The sequence below is a fragment of the Amphimedon queenslandica genome, unplaced genomic scaffold, assembly GCF_000090795.2.
Source record: "Amphimedon queenslandica unplaced genomic scaffold, v1.1 AMPQUscaffold_13255, whole genome shotgun sequence".
NCBI lineage: Eukaryota > Metazoa > Porifera > Demospongiae > Haplosclerida > Niphatidae > Amphimedon > Amphimedon queenslandica.
The window spans coordinates 47,435-60,568 of NW_003546509.1; the positions used below are offsets into that span (position 1 = coordinate 47,435).

At 35.1% G+C, this 13,134-nt stretch overlaps 4 protein-coding genes across 4 annotated transcripts in view; 2 read left to right on the plus strand and 2 right to left on the minus strand.

The window, feature by feature from the left end:
• Positions 1-2,082: 2,082 nt before the first annotated feature.
• LOC109584015 (iduronate 2-sulfatase-like) lies at positions 2,083-3,792 on the minus strand. Its single transcript, XM_019999574.1, has one exon. The coding sequence runs from the start codon at positions 3,715-3,717 to the stop codon at positions 2,083-2,085; it is 1,635 nt and encodes a 544-aa protein (XP_019855133.1). The 5' UTR covers positions 3,718-3,792.
• Positions 3,793-3,819: 27 nt separating this feature from the next.
• On the plus strand, positions 3,820-6,013 carry LOC100637425 (iduronate 2-sulfatase-like). The gene is made up of 2 exons (XM_011407236.2): positions 3,820-4,251; positions 4,577-6,013. Exons 1-2 carry the CDS (start codon positions 4,012-4,014, stop codon positions 5,867-5,869), a joined length of 1,533 nt encoding a protein of 510 aa, XP_011405538.1. The 5' UTR covers positions 3,820-4,011; the 3' UTR covers positions 5,870-6,013.
• Positions 6,014-6,946: 933 nt separating this feature from the next.
• On the minus strand, positions 6,947-9,767 carry LOC109584026 (uncharacterized). The gene is made up of 3 exons (XM_019999588.1): positions 8,576-9,767; positions 8,291-8,515; positions 6,947-8,236 (listed from the first exon to the last, which is right to left on the minus strand). Exons 1-3 carry the CDS (start codon positions 9,765-9,767, stop codon positions 7,068-7,070), a joined length of 2,586 nt encoding a protein of 861 aa, XP_019855147.1. The 3' UTR covers positions 6,947-7,067.
• A 51-nt stretch (positions 9,768-9,818) lies between these two features.
• The window catches only part of LOC109584024 (uncharacterized), a 5,641-nt gene continuing 2,325 nt past the window's right edge, over positions 9,819-13,134 (plus strand). The window contains exons 1-13 of the mRNA XM_019999586.1: positions 9,819-9,921; positions 9,972-10,253; positions 10,316-10,576; positions 10,626-10,670; positions 10,725-11,401; positions 11,457-11,481; positions 11,530-11,639; positions 11,736-11,835; positions 11,881-11,927; positions 11,975-12,056; positions 12,114-12,140; positions 12,187-12,339; positions 12,386-12,478. Of these exons, the coding sequence (XP_019855145.1) occupies positions 9,876-9,921; positions 9,972-10,253; positions 10,316-10,576; positions 10,626-10,670; positions 10,725-11,401; positions 11,457-11,481; positions 11,530-11,639; positions 11,736-11,835; positions 11,881-11,927; positions 11,975-12,056; positions 12,114-12,140; positions 12,187-12,339; positions 12,386-12,478 (1,948 nt within the window). The 5' untranslated portion in view covers positions 9,819-9,875. The remainder of the gene's footprint in view (positions 9,922-9,971; positions 10,254-10,315; positions 10,577-10,625; positions 10,671-10,724; positions 11,402-11,456; positions 11,482-11,529; positions 11,640-11,735; positions 11,836-11,880; positions 11,928-11,974; positions 12,057-12,113; positions 12,141-12,186; positions 12,340-12,385; positions 12,479-13,134) is intronic.

The window sequence follows — 13,134 nt, forward strand, 5'->3', positions numbered from 1 at the left end:
GGCCATATGAGCCACTGCTGTATGTTGACCCTATATACAGTGACTAATGTTGAGTATATCAAAAATTATGCACCTGTTTCTTGATACCCTAATTGTTTACATAAAACTTTACTATCTGACAAGCTCCAGCTTCTGCTGCAGACTGTTCCCCAGTTCTGGTTGACACACACTTCTAGTCTTCCAGTGGAATCCAGTGGTCCATCAACAAGTCTAACATCACCAGTGGAGCATGGGTCAGGTTGAGATGGAATATCTTGAAATAAAAAATAATGAAATTATAACAATACAGCACTTGCATACTTCTGCATATGACTTCAGCATCATGATTAGACGGACAATTAAAAAAATTAACAGTTCCATTATAAGGACACTCCCATAAACTACTTTCATTACCAGTACAATTAAGGTCAAGAATGCTGACTGGTAAATCTAGTGATGAATAACTTCCTGATGCTGGGATAGCACCTATATGACAAAGAAAATGAATTTCGCATGAGTAATGAATAATACTCAAGTTAAAAATGTTTTAAATCCTAATTAAATTTTAATAAAATTTTCTAACCATAAGGTGAGAATCCTAGCTGATTACATAAAACTGATGTGTCCTCATAGTCCCAGTAATCACTACAAATAGTGCCCCATATTCCATTAACACAGAATTCAACTCTACCAATAGTTGGATCACTACTACCTCTCAATCTTACTGCTCCATTTGTACAGTTACCTATAATAACAATTGGAAAGCACTGTAGCCTAGCAATGTAGATATTAACTTTCACAAGTGACAGCAGCATCATAGTAGTGACGATTTTGACAATACTGGTATGTGGAATAGTAGTTTGGTGAGCATCCCAATAAATCAACTTCATCTCCATCACAATTGAAGTATCCCACCAAAGTAAGACCAGAACTTTGAGTTAGTCCCAGTGCACCAACAGTGTTGTAATTTACATTAACTATATAAAACAGTAATGTATCACAATCAATCATTACTAAATTACCAAGATTATCTCCAACTTTTTTACAGACAACATTTGCTGCTTGTCTATTCCATCCACTGGAAGTACATACAGTACTCCAGGCATTATTAACACAAACTTCAACTCTTCCTTCATATACATTAGATCCACCAACAAGACGAACATTACCTGTAGCACAACTGCTTGCACTAACTCCAACAGCTACAAAGTTACACTATTTCTATCACTGACAACATATTAAACTTACTACAATATACATTGGCATCTCTACCCAATGAACAAGGATAGCTGCTGTACCCATTATAAGGACAGTTAGTGATATGATTCTCTGCTCCAGTACAATTGATATCAATTATTTTATGAGACCCCGTATGTGAAGAGTAATATGTAGCTGAAGGACCAATTGCACCTGCAAAAAGACAGATAAGACAGATAAAAAAATTACAAGTAAACTATTCAAGGCAGATTTACCATAAGGTGAGTATCCTAATTGTCTACAGACAACACTTGCATCTTCATTGTCCCAGAAATCACTGCAAATACTGCCCCATTCATGATCCAAACACACTTCAACAGCTCCATAAGTAGAACCAGAGGTCTAACATAGATTTGCTCATAAAATTGCATTTATACAAACCAAAAGCTTACTAGTCGTACTGCACCACTAATACAGGATTGAGCAAGCACAGTAGTTAATCTATAATTGAGGAAAAAAAGAAGAAAGAAGCTACAAAGAAGAATCTTCATTATTGTCTGTGTTTATAAAAGTAGACTCGACAGACTACATATGATATTCATACTTGTATAAGTATTCATATGTTTTTGGTGACACTACTATTAACATTATTAATGAGCTTGTTCAGACAGAAATGACCACACAAGTGACTAGAGATAAGGTTACATAGGTAGTGATAGAATTACAGCAATGCAAATCCCACAGTGCAGTGAAGCATGCAGGGGTGTATCCAGGAATGGATCAGCCCATTATCAGCCTTTACAGCGTGTGTGCATTTTAATGATTCATTTTAATCAAAATCTTAATTGATTTAGATCTCATGACTAAATAAAAAAGTATGAACTACAAGTACATAATCAAGCTATTTCATTCATTATTTGGGGGGAGAGCTTTTCTCCAACCAGCTTGCAGTATATTACGTAGTTCTTCCACAGTCTGTTTCATTTCTGCTTTTTTAGTTAAGTTGATATTTTCATCATTAAAGAAAGTAGATGGAGTAGAATGATCATACAGTTCAGTACCCCATGTATAATTGAAGTCTGGTTTGGAAGTATCACGATCAAATTTGTACCATTCAGTGAAACGATACTCGTCAACATGTATTGTATATCCCATCACATTTTCCCCATGTTCATTTGGCTCAAATGGAGGATAACCTGGTATTTGGGGGAGACCATCAAGAGGTCTTGCATACTGCAAGAAAGATGCTTTCTTCCATTCCATGGTTGGATTCTTTAATAAAGGGGCCACACTACTATCCTCTACACAAGCAATGGACTTGGGACTATTCTCAGTACACATTGGAGGTACATCTATTCCTGCTAGTTCAGTCAGTGAAGGGAATATGTCAATCAGTTCAACAAGTGCATCAGTTTTCATTCCATTATCAGTTACACCAGGAACATGAAGGATGAATGGAACACGTGTAGCATCTTCAAAGTTAGTTTTCTTTGCCCATTCATTATGCTCACCTAATTGCCAGCCATGATCAGCCCACAACACTATAATGGTATCATCAGCAAACCCTTGAGATTCCAGCTCCTTGATAACTTTTCCAATTTGTGCATCAGTAAAACTGACACAAGAATAATAAGCTCTCCTTAACTCTTTTGTTTTAGTAACTGGAACACGACATTCTTCACCATACTTTGTAGCATTGACATCAGTTGTACACTTTGTTACATTCATGAGTATCTTTACGTCACGTTGATTTTTTATTTCTTCTGAAACACTGAATGCAATGTCAGGCATACCTTCAGGAGGATTTGGATTTTCTGGAAGTTTAATGTCTTCGACTGGAGGATAAAGGTCATAATATTTTGATGGACAATAAAATGGAAGATGAGGTTTGTGGAACCCAACTCCAACAAAAAATGGTCTCAAATCACCACTGCTTCTATTCTGCTTTAACTGCTGTAGAACAGACACAGAATTATCAGCTATTTTACCATCCACAAGGTAATTGTCTGGTTTGTCAAATTTGTACCATGATGAATGGTTGGCAATGCTATCTTCTTCAGTTGCATGAAAATATGGTAAACCCTCTGGACTCCAGGAATACTCTTCATCATCATTGCCACTTGGAGGCCCTGGATGAAACAGTTTACCCATACCAATAGATATGTATCCATTTTCCTTAAAGTATTGAGGAATAGTTGTAGCATTGGTAGCATCAGGAACTGTACGCCAATACTCATCACCTGCAATCTTCCACACATGATTGGTATCTGGCCTGCGTCCTGTTAGTAGTGAAGCACGAGATGGAGAACATACAGCAACTTGACAGTATGCTCTTTCAAACAACAATGATTTCGAGGCTAGAGCATCAATGTTAGGACTCTTTATAAAATCAGATCCATATGCTCCAAGCTCTGGCCTCAGATCATCAACTGCAATGAAAAGAACATTCTTTTTAGGAACATCAGTAGCTAGAATAACGCTACAAATTGAAAGAATGAGGATTACATGTCTAGTACAATGAGCACAGTGCTGCAGTTTCATTTCTGGGGTCACTCTTCAATCTTTCATCACATGACGCATGCATGCATGCAGGCTCATCCAGCCCCACCCATCACGGGCACCACCCATGATAGATCTACAACAATGATTAAACAGCCATGGATCTCGTTTTACTTTGTGTGACATTGTTGTTATTAGGAGCCTGTAGAGATGCAAAGGCACAGCAGCAAAAGAACGTTCTCTTTATAGCTGTGGACGACTTAACTTAAGGCCAGAACTAGGTGCTTATGGCGCCAACTACGTGTCAAGTCCTAACATTGATTCACTTGCAAGTATATGCTATTTGAAAGAGCTTATTGTCAAGCTGCTGTGTGTGCACCGTCACGAGCTTCACTGCTAACAGGACGCAGGCCAGATACTAATCATGTGTGGAGGGTGTCTGATGATGAGTATTGGCGTACAGTTCCTGATGCTACCAATGCCACAACTATTCCTCAATATTTCAAGGAAAATGGATACATATCCATTGGAATGGGTAAAATATTTCATCCCGGAGCACAAGGAGGAAGCAATGATGTAAGATTATATGAGCGTATTATAAAATTACATGTAGGAGTAAATAATTACTTAGAAGTGCATTCCATTTTGGCATTCAAATGGCTGACATATGTAATTATACTGGATTTACAACTGAGCTATTATAATGACAAAAGTTAACATAGGACATGCCACTGGGGAATTATTCCTTGCTAAAATTTAGGGCAAGAAGGGTGGGGCTTTTTTGGGCCAATTTACTATTTGCTTGACTAATTATCAGTTAAATTTAAACCCTTTTATGTTTCATAGTTGCATCAGTATAAATGCTAGTGGAAATTATAAATATTTTATTAATTTATTGTAGGCATTATATTCATGGAGTCCTGAGGGCCTGCCATACTTTGAGGCAGACACTCCTAGAAGTGATGTTCGTATAGCACAAGGATCAGCTTGGTACAGTTTTACTGATTATGATGACAACCGCCTTGATGATGGTAAAATAGCTGATAATGCCGTTAGTGTTCTACAGCAACTAAAACAGAACAGAAGTAATGGCGATGCCAGACCTTTTTTTCTGGCAGTAGGCTTTCTAAAGCCTCACCTTCCATTTTATTGCCCATCTAAATATTATGATCTTTATCCTCAAGCCTCAGATATAGCATTACCCAGCAATCCAGACCCTCCCCAAGACATGCCTGAAATTGCGTGGACTCCATGGAGGGAACTCCGTAACTACTATCCTAACATATCTTCGAACATGTGTAGTAGAACACCTTCGTCCATCACTGATGTGAATTGCCAGGTGTCTTCTAATACAACAAAAGAGCTAAGGAGAGGCTATTATGCCTGTGTCAGTTACATTGATGCACAAGTAGGGAAATTGATGGCTTCGTTAGAGTCGGAAGGATTCAGTGACGATACGATAGTGGTGTTATGGGGTGACCATGGGTATCATTTGGGAGAGCTTGGAATGTGGTGCAAAAATAGTAATTTTGAAGATGCTACACGTGTTCCTTTTATGGTTTGTGTTCCTGGTGTAACTGATAATGGAATGAAAACTGATGCACTTGTTGAACTGATTGACTTATTCCCTTCACTGACTGAACTAGCAGGAATAGATGTACCTCCAATGTGTACTGAGAATAGTGCCAAGTCCATTGCTTGTGTAGAGGGTTCTAGTGTTGCCCCTTTACTGAACAATCCTACAATGGCTTGGAAAAATGGAGCCTTTTCTCAGTTTCCTCGTCCTGCAGCTGGATTGAGTGTGATCCCAGGATGCCCTCCATTTCCAGATGATGAGAATAATGAGAGTGTAATGGGGTATTCAGTACATGTTGACAACTACCGATTCACTGAATGGTATCGTTTCAATCGTACTACATCAACTGCAAACTTCTCCGATATTTGGGGGACCGAACTCTACAATCACTCAAGCCCTACTGTATCCTTTAATGATGAAAATGTTAATCTTGCCAATCAACCTGAAATGGCAGTTATTGTGAAGGAACTACGCTCACTCCTACAAGCAGGATGGAAGGCAGCATTGCCTAATGTTACCAGCACTGAATCAACTCCTACACTATCAGGAGGAAGTAACTTATCTTATCATGTTATTAGCATGGTTCTGTCCTTGTTGCTGCTTTATGTAGTATTTTAAAATGTTTTAAAATAATCCATGCTCTCTTTTAATCCATTCTGCTCCTTTTATTTATTGCCATTATTAGTTGTTGCTGATATTGCTTTTCTAATGGTTTTGTTTTAGTGATACTACTATGGTTCTTTCATATCATCACATAGTTTTATAAAAACATTAGTTCAGAGAAGAACAAATGAGCCCCTGCCATAATTACAAACTACACTGTATTGTTTAAAATGACCAAGAGATTTTTATTACATTATTAAGTTGTGTAAAAAAGTTGGAACTAATTCCAATCAAAATTCAATTTTTAAGTCAGGCCAAAAAAACCAGTACCATAGTACATAGCATTTTGGTAGAAAAAAACTCTTCATTTTATAATTTGTTCTGATGCATATATATGTTCTTATGTTGTGTAGAAATTTTAAGCTGATTCCAATCAAAATTGGATTTTTAATGAATTTTTAAAGTTGCTCAAAAATCGGGCTAAAGACCCTGTACTATAGTACAGGGCCTCTGGCCAAATTTCACCAAAAATGTTATAGAGAGAATTTTTTATTTTCATAATTTTTTTTAATGCGTCTACATGTTTTCATGTTATGTAAAAAGTTTGAGTTTGTTCCAATCAAAATTGGATTTTTAATGAATTTTTAAAGTTGTTCAAAAATCGGGCTAAAGACCCTGTACTATAGTACAGGGCCTCTGGCCAAATTTCATCAAAAATGTTAAGGAGAGAATTCTTTATTTTTATAATTTTTTCTAATGTGTCTACATGTTCTCATGTTGTGTAGAAAGTTTGAGTTTGTTCCGATCAAAATTGGATTTTTAATAAATTTTTAAAGTTGCTCAAAAATTGGACCAAAGACCCTGAATGGGCCTGTGGCCAAATTTCACCAAAACTGGCGAGGAGAAAATTTTTCATTTTTATAATTTTTTAAATGCATAAACATGTTCTCATGTTGCATAGAAAGTTGGAGCGAATTCTGATCAAAACTGAATTGTAGAAGCTATACCCAATAGCAATGGGCAAATGCTTTTTTTGTCCCTTAAAATAACCCTGAAAGTTACAAATTTTAGTGCCATAGTAACTACGCAAGTATTTTTTGGCTTGAATCGGTAGTTCAAAGAACAAACTTTAATTGCAAAACTAAATTATTGTGATACAAACTAGCAATTGTAATTGTAGTATTATGGGTAGCATACAAAAACAAAGCACATATTAAAGTTTAACTACTTCATTTGCCATATCTAATAAAATATTCATACAACTAGGTGTAATGTCATCATTATCACTTCCACAATGCACAATAATCTTTTTCAGCTTAACTGCACCACAATCCTCCCATGCCTTACATATAGCTTTAATAACAATATCATTGAGAACATAACTGTTGAACGACAATTCAAAGGAAGACGTAGAAGCCAATGAGAGAGATTGAAACACGCATTTGTAGATGGAGACTGGTCTATCCAACTGCGAAAAAGGATTTTTCAGGCAAAAGTTACATAGAAGATGAGATATTTTAGACAGCATGCCAATAAACATATCAACAGTGTCACTGTCATCATCTAAACTGATCGAGAGATCCCACTTTTGTGCATTGACAATACGAAACAATGAAGACATTGTAGATATGTTGTTTTGAGTTACATGGTCATGTAATGAAAAATGGTCTAATGTGATCGATTCCAGGTCTGCAAATGAACAAATGGTGGCTGAACTGCATGAATGAAGTTTAAGTGACTTTAAGACTAGATTGGAAGGAAATAAAGAAGAGAGATTGGAAGAGAAACAACATTTAAGTAGTTCCAGTGACTTGTTGGTTGATTGACTCTGATCAACTGTCAGGGGATCAGCTATGGCAGATAAATCAGGGCAATTGAGGTTTAAGGCCAAACTTACTGGATTGGGAGAAGAGAAGAACATACGAATTAAACACAAAGCAATATCAGATGAAGCTTCTATTTTATGTTCAAAACATACATAAAGTTTCTTAAGAGCAGGTCGATACAGGAGGTCAGCAATACACTGGAAAAGCTCGCCATTTTCTATTTTATAATCACTCAGAGATTTCAAAAGAAAAGTAAACGACTCTATCTGTTGCTGATGCTTTAAAATATCATCTATTGAACGAGTAATGGCCTCATTAATTGAAACATGGTGCGTTTGTCGAGGATTAAAGCAGAAATTGAAACTGCTTGGAGTCAGTGAAGCATGAGAAGCCATTCCTCCACCAAAAGGTAAAATATTAGCTGGACTTCCAATGCCAAGAGGAGGCATAGGACTTCCAACTAGAGCAGGGGAATCAACAGCTTGTGGCCATACAGAAGGAGGGAAGTCAGCAGGAAGATTGCTAACAATAGGAGCAGGAACTTCAGCTTGAGGACCTAAAATCATTGGAGCAGAAAGTCCAACTTGTGGAATAGGAGCAGGAAGAGGACCTGAAATTATTGGAGCAGAAAGTCCAACTTGTGGAATAGGAACAGGAACTCCAGCTTGAGGACCTAAAATCATTGGAGCAGAAAGTCCAACTTGTGGAATAGGAACAGGAACTCTAGCTTGAGGACCTAAAATCATTGAAGCAGAAAGTCCAACTGCTGGAGTGGGAAATACTCCTGTTTGAAGAATCCCTCCATGTGAAGGAATAGTCGGAGGTGATGCTTGTCCTAAAAATAAATATTATATTCAGTATTAGAATTGTTAAATATTCTACGTATTAGACTTACCAACTGGTGATGATACTTTATTATCAACAATTAAAGCAATTTCAAGCTGCTTTAGTAGGCATTGTGGTGACTTAGTCATAAAAGGAAAAACAGCATCAATTTTGTTGCTGTAAACTTTCATTGCTCTAATGGAGCACTTGTTATGCAGTGAAATCTTTTCAAGAACCATCTTAATAAATTCTGGAGTTAGTTCCATTGTTCCAAAAACTTTTTCCTCAATTCCATAAATTTCAATTACTTCCACTGAAGAAAATAACCTTGAAAGCTGATTCAGAAATCTTGATGCGTTTTCGAAGGGAAAATGAGCAAAGTGTACTTTAGAAATAACAAAATGCTTCAAAGAAATATTACGATCAGCCATTTCATTAACGACATCAATGAATGACATGTAAAACCCTTTTCCCCATCGAGGAGAATGAATAGGGCTTGTGAATTTGTCATAATACCTCTCTGGAGTAAGACGAGGACATCTGTGTACACAGCGACTAACATCATGAATGCTGAGTGTGGACTCTTTACTGAAGCACTGATAGAGCTGTGACTCAATCTCTGGAGGAGGTGGATCATTATAAAATGATCCTATGCCATAAAACAGGTCGGGTAAGAAATGAGCATAAACACAAGAACAATCTTCATACTCGAGTGATGTCATACGATTGTAAAATTGAGAGAAAAAGAACACATTGTTGAAATACGCTTCCTTCCAAGAGATAGACTCTACACCAGCATCATGAAAATCATTCAATGAGCAAAAACAATTCCCATTTTCACGTCTTACGTCTTTCTTTTTATACAGAGGGAGTCTATTCTTGAATATTGTGTTCCAAATTTCATTCATAGATATACCATCCGTCACTGGTGTATCTTCTAACTTAACCACATCTACTGCTGGTAATAGGAGCAATAACTGAGTGCGTACCCAACGAGGGAGTAAGCCCAAAGCATTAGTAAAATCATCATCATCAGTACTGATGTGTCCTATTATGTACAGGAGACACTGGAGCTGAAGACGAGCAGGATGCGACAGGACTCCTTCTTCAAGTCCTTCCCAGTAATGTATAACCTCATTCTCGGCCTCTGTGGTTTCACCATGTTCTGATGGAGGGATATTTTCCTCTTCTTCCTCTAAATCTACATCTTCAAGGTCAGCCATTTTAAAGTGGGCGTTAACAATATCTAGCCCCACCTTCATTTATGCATGCATATCGCATGCATGCATGCATGGATAGATCTAGACTATGGCTGCTGCTGGTATGCAAAAGGTGGAGTCTGCTTACTTAACGGCAGGGTTGTCACAATTATGGCTCTGTGCTCACCTCCACCAACAGCTCCACGATTACTGCAAAGTATGGTTCTTTATTATTTTGGCCTTTAAACCAATGATGCCTTTATCTAGTCCATGATCTCGCCGACTTACTTGAGTTGCTCCGTCAGCATGGCTACTCTGGTGTCACTTACTACGATCTCGGTCTTTATCTTGGCCTGTCTCCTGTTACACTGGATGTTATAAGAAAGGATAACGAAAGGGATATTCAGATTTGTCTACGGGAATGTCTTAAGATATGGCTACAGAAAGCTGACGATGTAGACAAGAAAGGTGGTCCAACTATCCATTCCTTGATATCAGCTCTGAAAAAAATCAAAGAGAAAGCAGTAGCTGTTGGAATAGACATGGAAAGTAAGTTGACTAGAGAAGTGTGATTTATAAATCTATTATAATTATTATTATAATTATTTTAGAGCATCCTGCTTGTAAAATTTTTGCTGATCACACTTCAAGCCAGTCTCAAGTTTTGGCTTCACTGTCATATTTAGCTCCATTATTGCATTTTGAAAAGCTCATTAAAAAGATGATCTATTCAAAAGATGAAGAGCATAGCATATTGATCGAAGTGCAAGAAGCTATTTGCTTGGATCATTATAAGCTAGAGGTGTTTGCTACAGTTTTGTTAAAATGTACGGATACAGCTGGGCTTGGAAATGTTATCATGAAGAAATATAGTAAGAATTTATTACAGCACAGCACAACACACTATTATTTTCTTCATAGGAGAAGCCTATTGTGAAAATGAGTTGATGAAAATGGAAAATGCTGGTAAAAACCAAGAATAATTATTTTGTATTAATTTTTAATATATTTTGCATGTAGATCTACAAGTAGATCATAGTGCTGGGTTGAAAATTTATTTGCCTAAGAGCTTGACTTTGAAGTTTAAATCAATGCGATTAAAATATGGCCGCACTTTCTTCAAAGTAGGATCGATCATGATGCAGAATTATCCACCAGCAATAGCAGATGATATGAAGCAGCTTTTGACATTCTATGACAAAGAGTTAAAGCCTTCTCTTGCTCAGTGTCAGAAAATCAGCGAAATTTTGGAAATAGTTTGGGACAAGTGTTCTCTGAATGACATTGAAATACTCGAGTTTATTGTTAATGAGCTTGATATAGATGAGGCTAAGTTGGTTGTTCAAGAATATAATGAAGCCATTAAGGAGTTTAGCGAAATGAAGCTTAGTCAGTGCCTTAAGGAAAAATTTTCGTATGGTTCACCACTTTCTTGTGAAAAGGTTACTATTGTTGTTGATCAAGAAGCTGCTGATTTGACCCTAAAGGATGTCCGGAGATTGTCAGGAGAAATATTCAGAGATCTTGTACCACAAATCAAATTGTGTGTTATCAGAGATGATCAGTCTTTCACCGTAATATGTTCCTTTCCTTTGAGCCTTACTGAGCAGCTAATTGCAATTGCTCTGGAGAGCATTGAGATACTTAAGGAGAATAAAGTCAAGAGATTGACTATTGGCTATTGTACTGTGTATGAGGTACATATTCATTATAATATGCAAATTACCTTTATTCTTTATAATAATGTTAAAGGTAGATGAAGTGAAACCGGCAGAAGGTAAGCTAATTTTATGTGTAAGATTACAAATTTACAATTATGTTATAGAGGAACAACAACAAAGCTTATATGGTGGTACTGGTACACTAAAGCAGTTGATGTTGACACTGAGTGTACAATTTCTCAGCAGTAAAGATGAGATAAGAACTTTGAATGAGGTAATAACTCTAATTTATTATCTAAATATGAATTTTCGTGTTGAATTTTGTCAGTTCTGCATGAATAATTCTGAAATATTTGTGCATGTTATATAGAAAATGTTGTCACATGGAAAAGAAGCAGAGTTACTAAGGAACATACTAGGACAAAAAACACGAATGTTGAAAGCACGAAGCGTTGAGGATGAAAGAAAAAGTATTGTGCATATATTTTTTATAATATTTATGATTCCATTACTAGGTGAATCTTTGCAGTCTCTACAAAGGAAATTCATAGAATTAGAAGCAGTTGAGTTTGAGCCTGAGAGTTCTTATTGTACTGTGATTTTCCACAGGAAACTGTAGCAGTTAAAGAGCGAAAACAATTATTGGAAGAACAACTTGCTTTATTTCAATCTGAGAAAGAAGATAGTTTAGGTAACTTATATATAGGTATAAACATTTGATTTAGTTATTAATATTTATATACTAAAGAAAGTGAAGATCAGCCAAACAACAAAGGTGTAGAAATTGCGATAACTTTTATAATAATTATGTTTACTTATAGGAGTTAAACAATTAAAAAAGTCGTTGTCTGAGAGAGATAAAGAGATTAAAATATTGCAAAACAAAATATCATCAATTAGTATTCAAGGGATTGAGAAAGATGAAGTATTGAATAATATAGCAGCAGAAAATGAAAAGTTGAAATTAATAATAGGTAGCATAATATATACTCCATTTTGGATGTGCTAACTTTCATTTAGATGAGACAAGTCAGAGCCTGGAGACTGATAGTCATGATGAACAAATAAAGTTTCTTACTCAACAATTAGAAATCTCCAAAACTGAGAAAAAAGGTACATTATTTTACGAAAAAAACTATCATACTATTATTAATTAACCTCTTTGTACAAGTCACTAGCTGCTAGTGCTATGGTACACTACGCATGTACATATGGCCTGATTTGTGAGCTACTTTAAAAATTTATATAAATCCAATTTTGATTAGAATCAATTCAAAATAGATATAGAACATTTTTTAATTTTTTATATTATTTTTATTTTATTTTTTTATTTTAGCTTTATTTTAAAAATTTATTATTATTTTTTATTTTTATATTTATTTTATTTTTTTATATTTTTTACTATTTTAATTTTATAATTATAATTTTATTATTATTATTATTTTATTTTATTTATTTTATATCTTATTTTTTATTTATTTTAGCTTTTTAATTTTATTTTTATTCATTTATTTATTTTTATTCATTTCTTTTTAATTAATTATAATTTCATTTTATTTAATTTTTTAATTTTTTGATTTTTTGATTTTATTTTTCATTTTTTTATTTTTAAAAAATTAATTTATTATTTATTTTTAATATTTTATTATTTTATTTTATTTTTTATGTTATTTTTATTTTTATTTATTTTTTATTTTATATTTTTGTTATTTTTATTTTTTTTACTATTTTTAACTTTATTTTAATATTTTTTATTTTTATATCTTTTT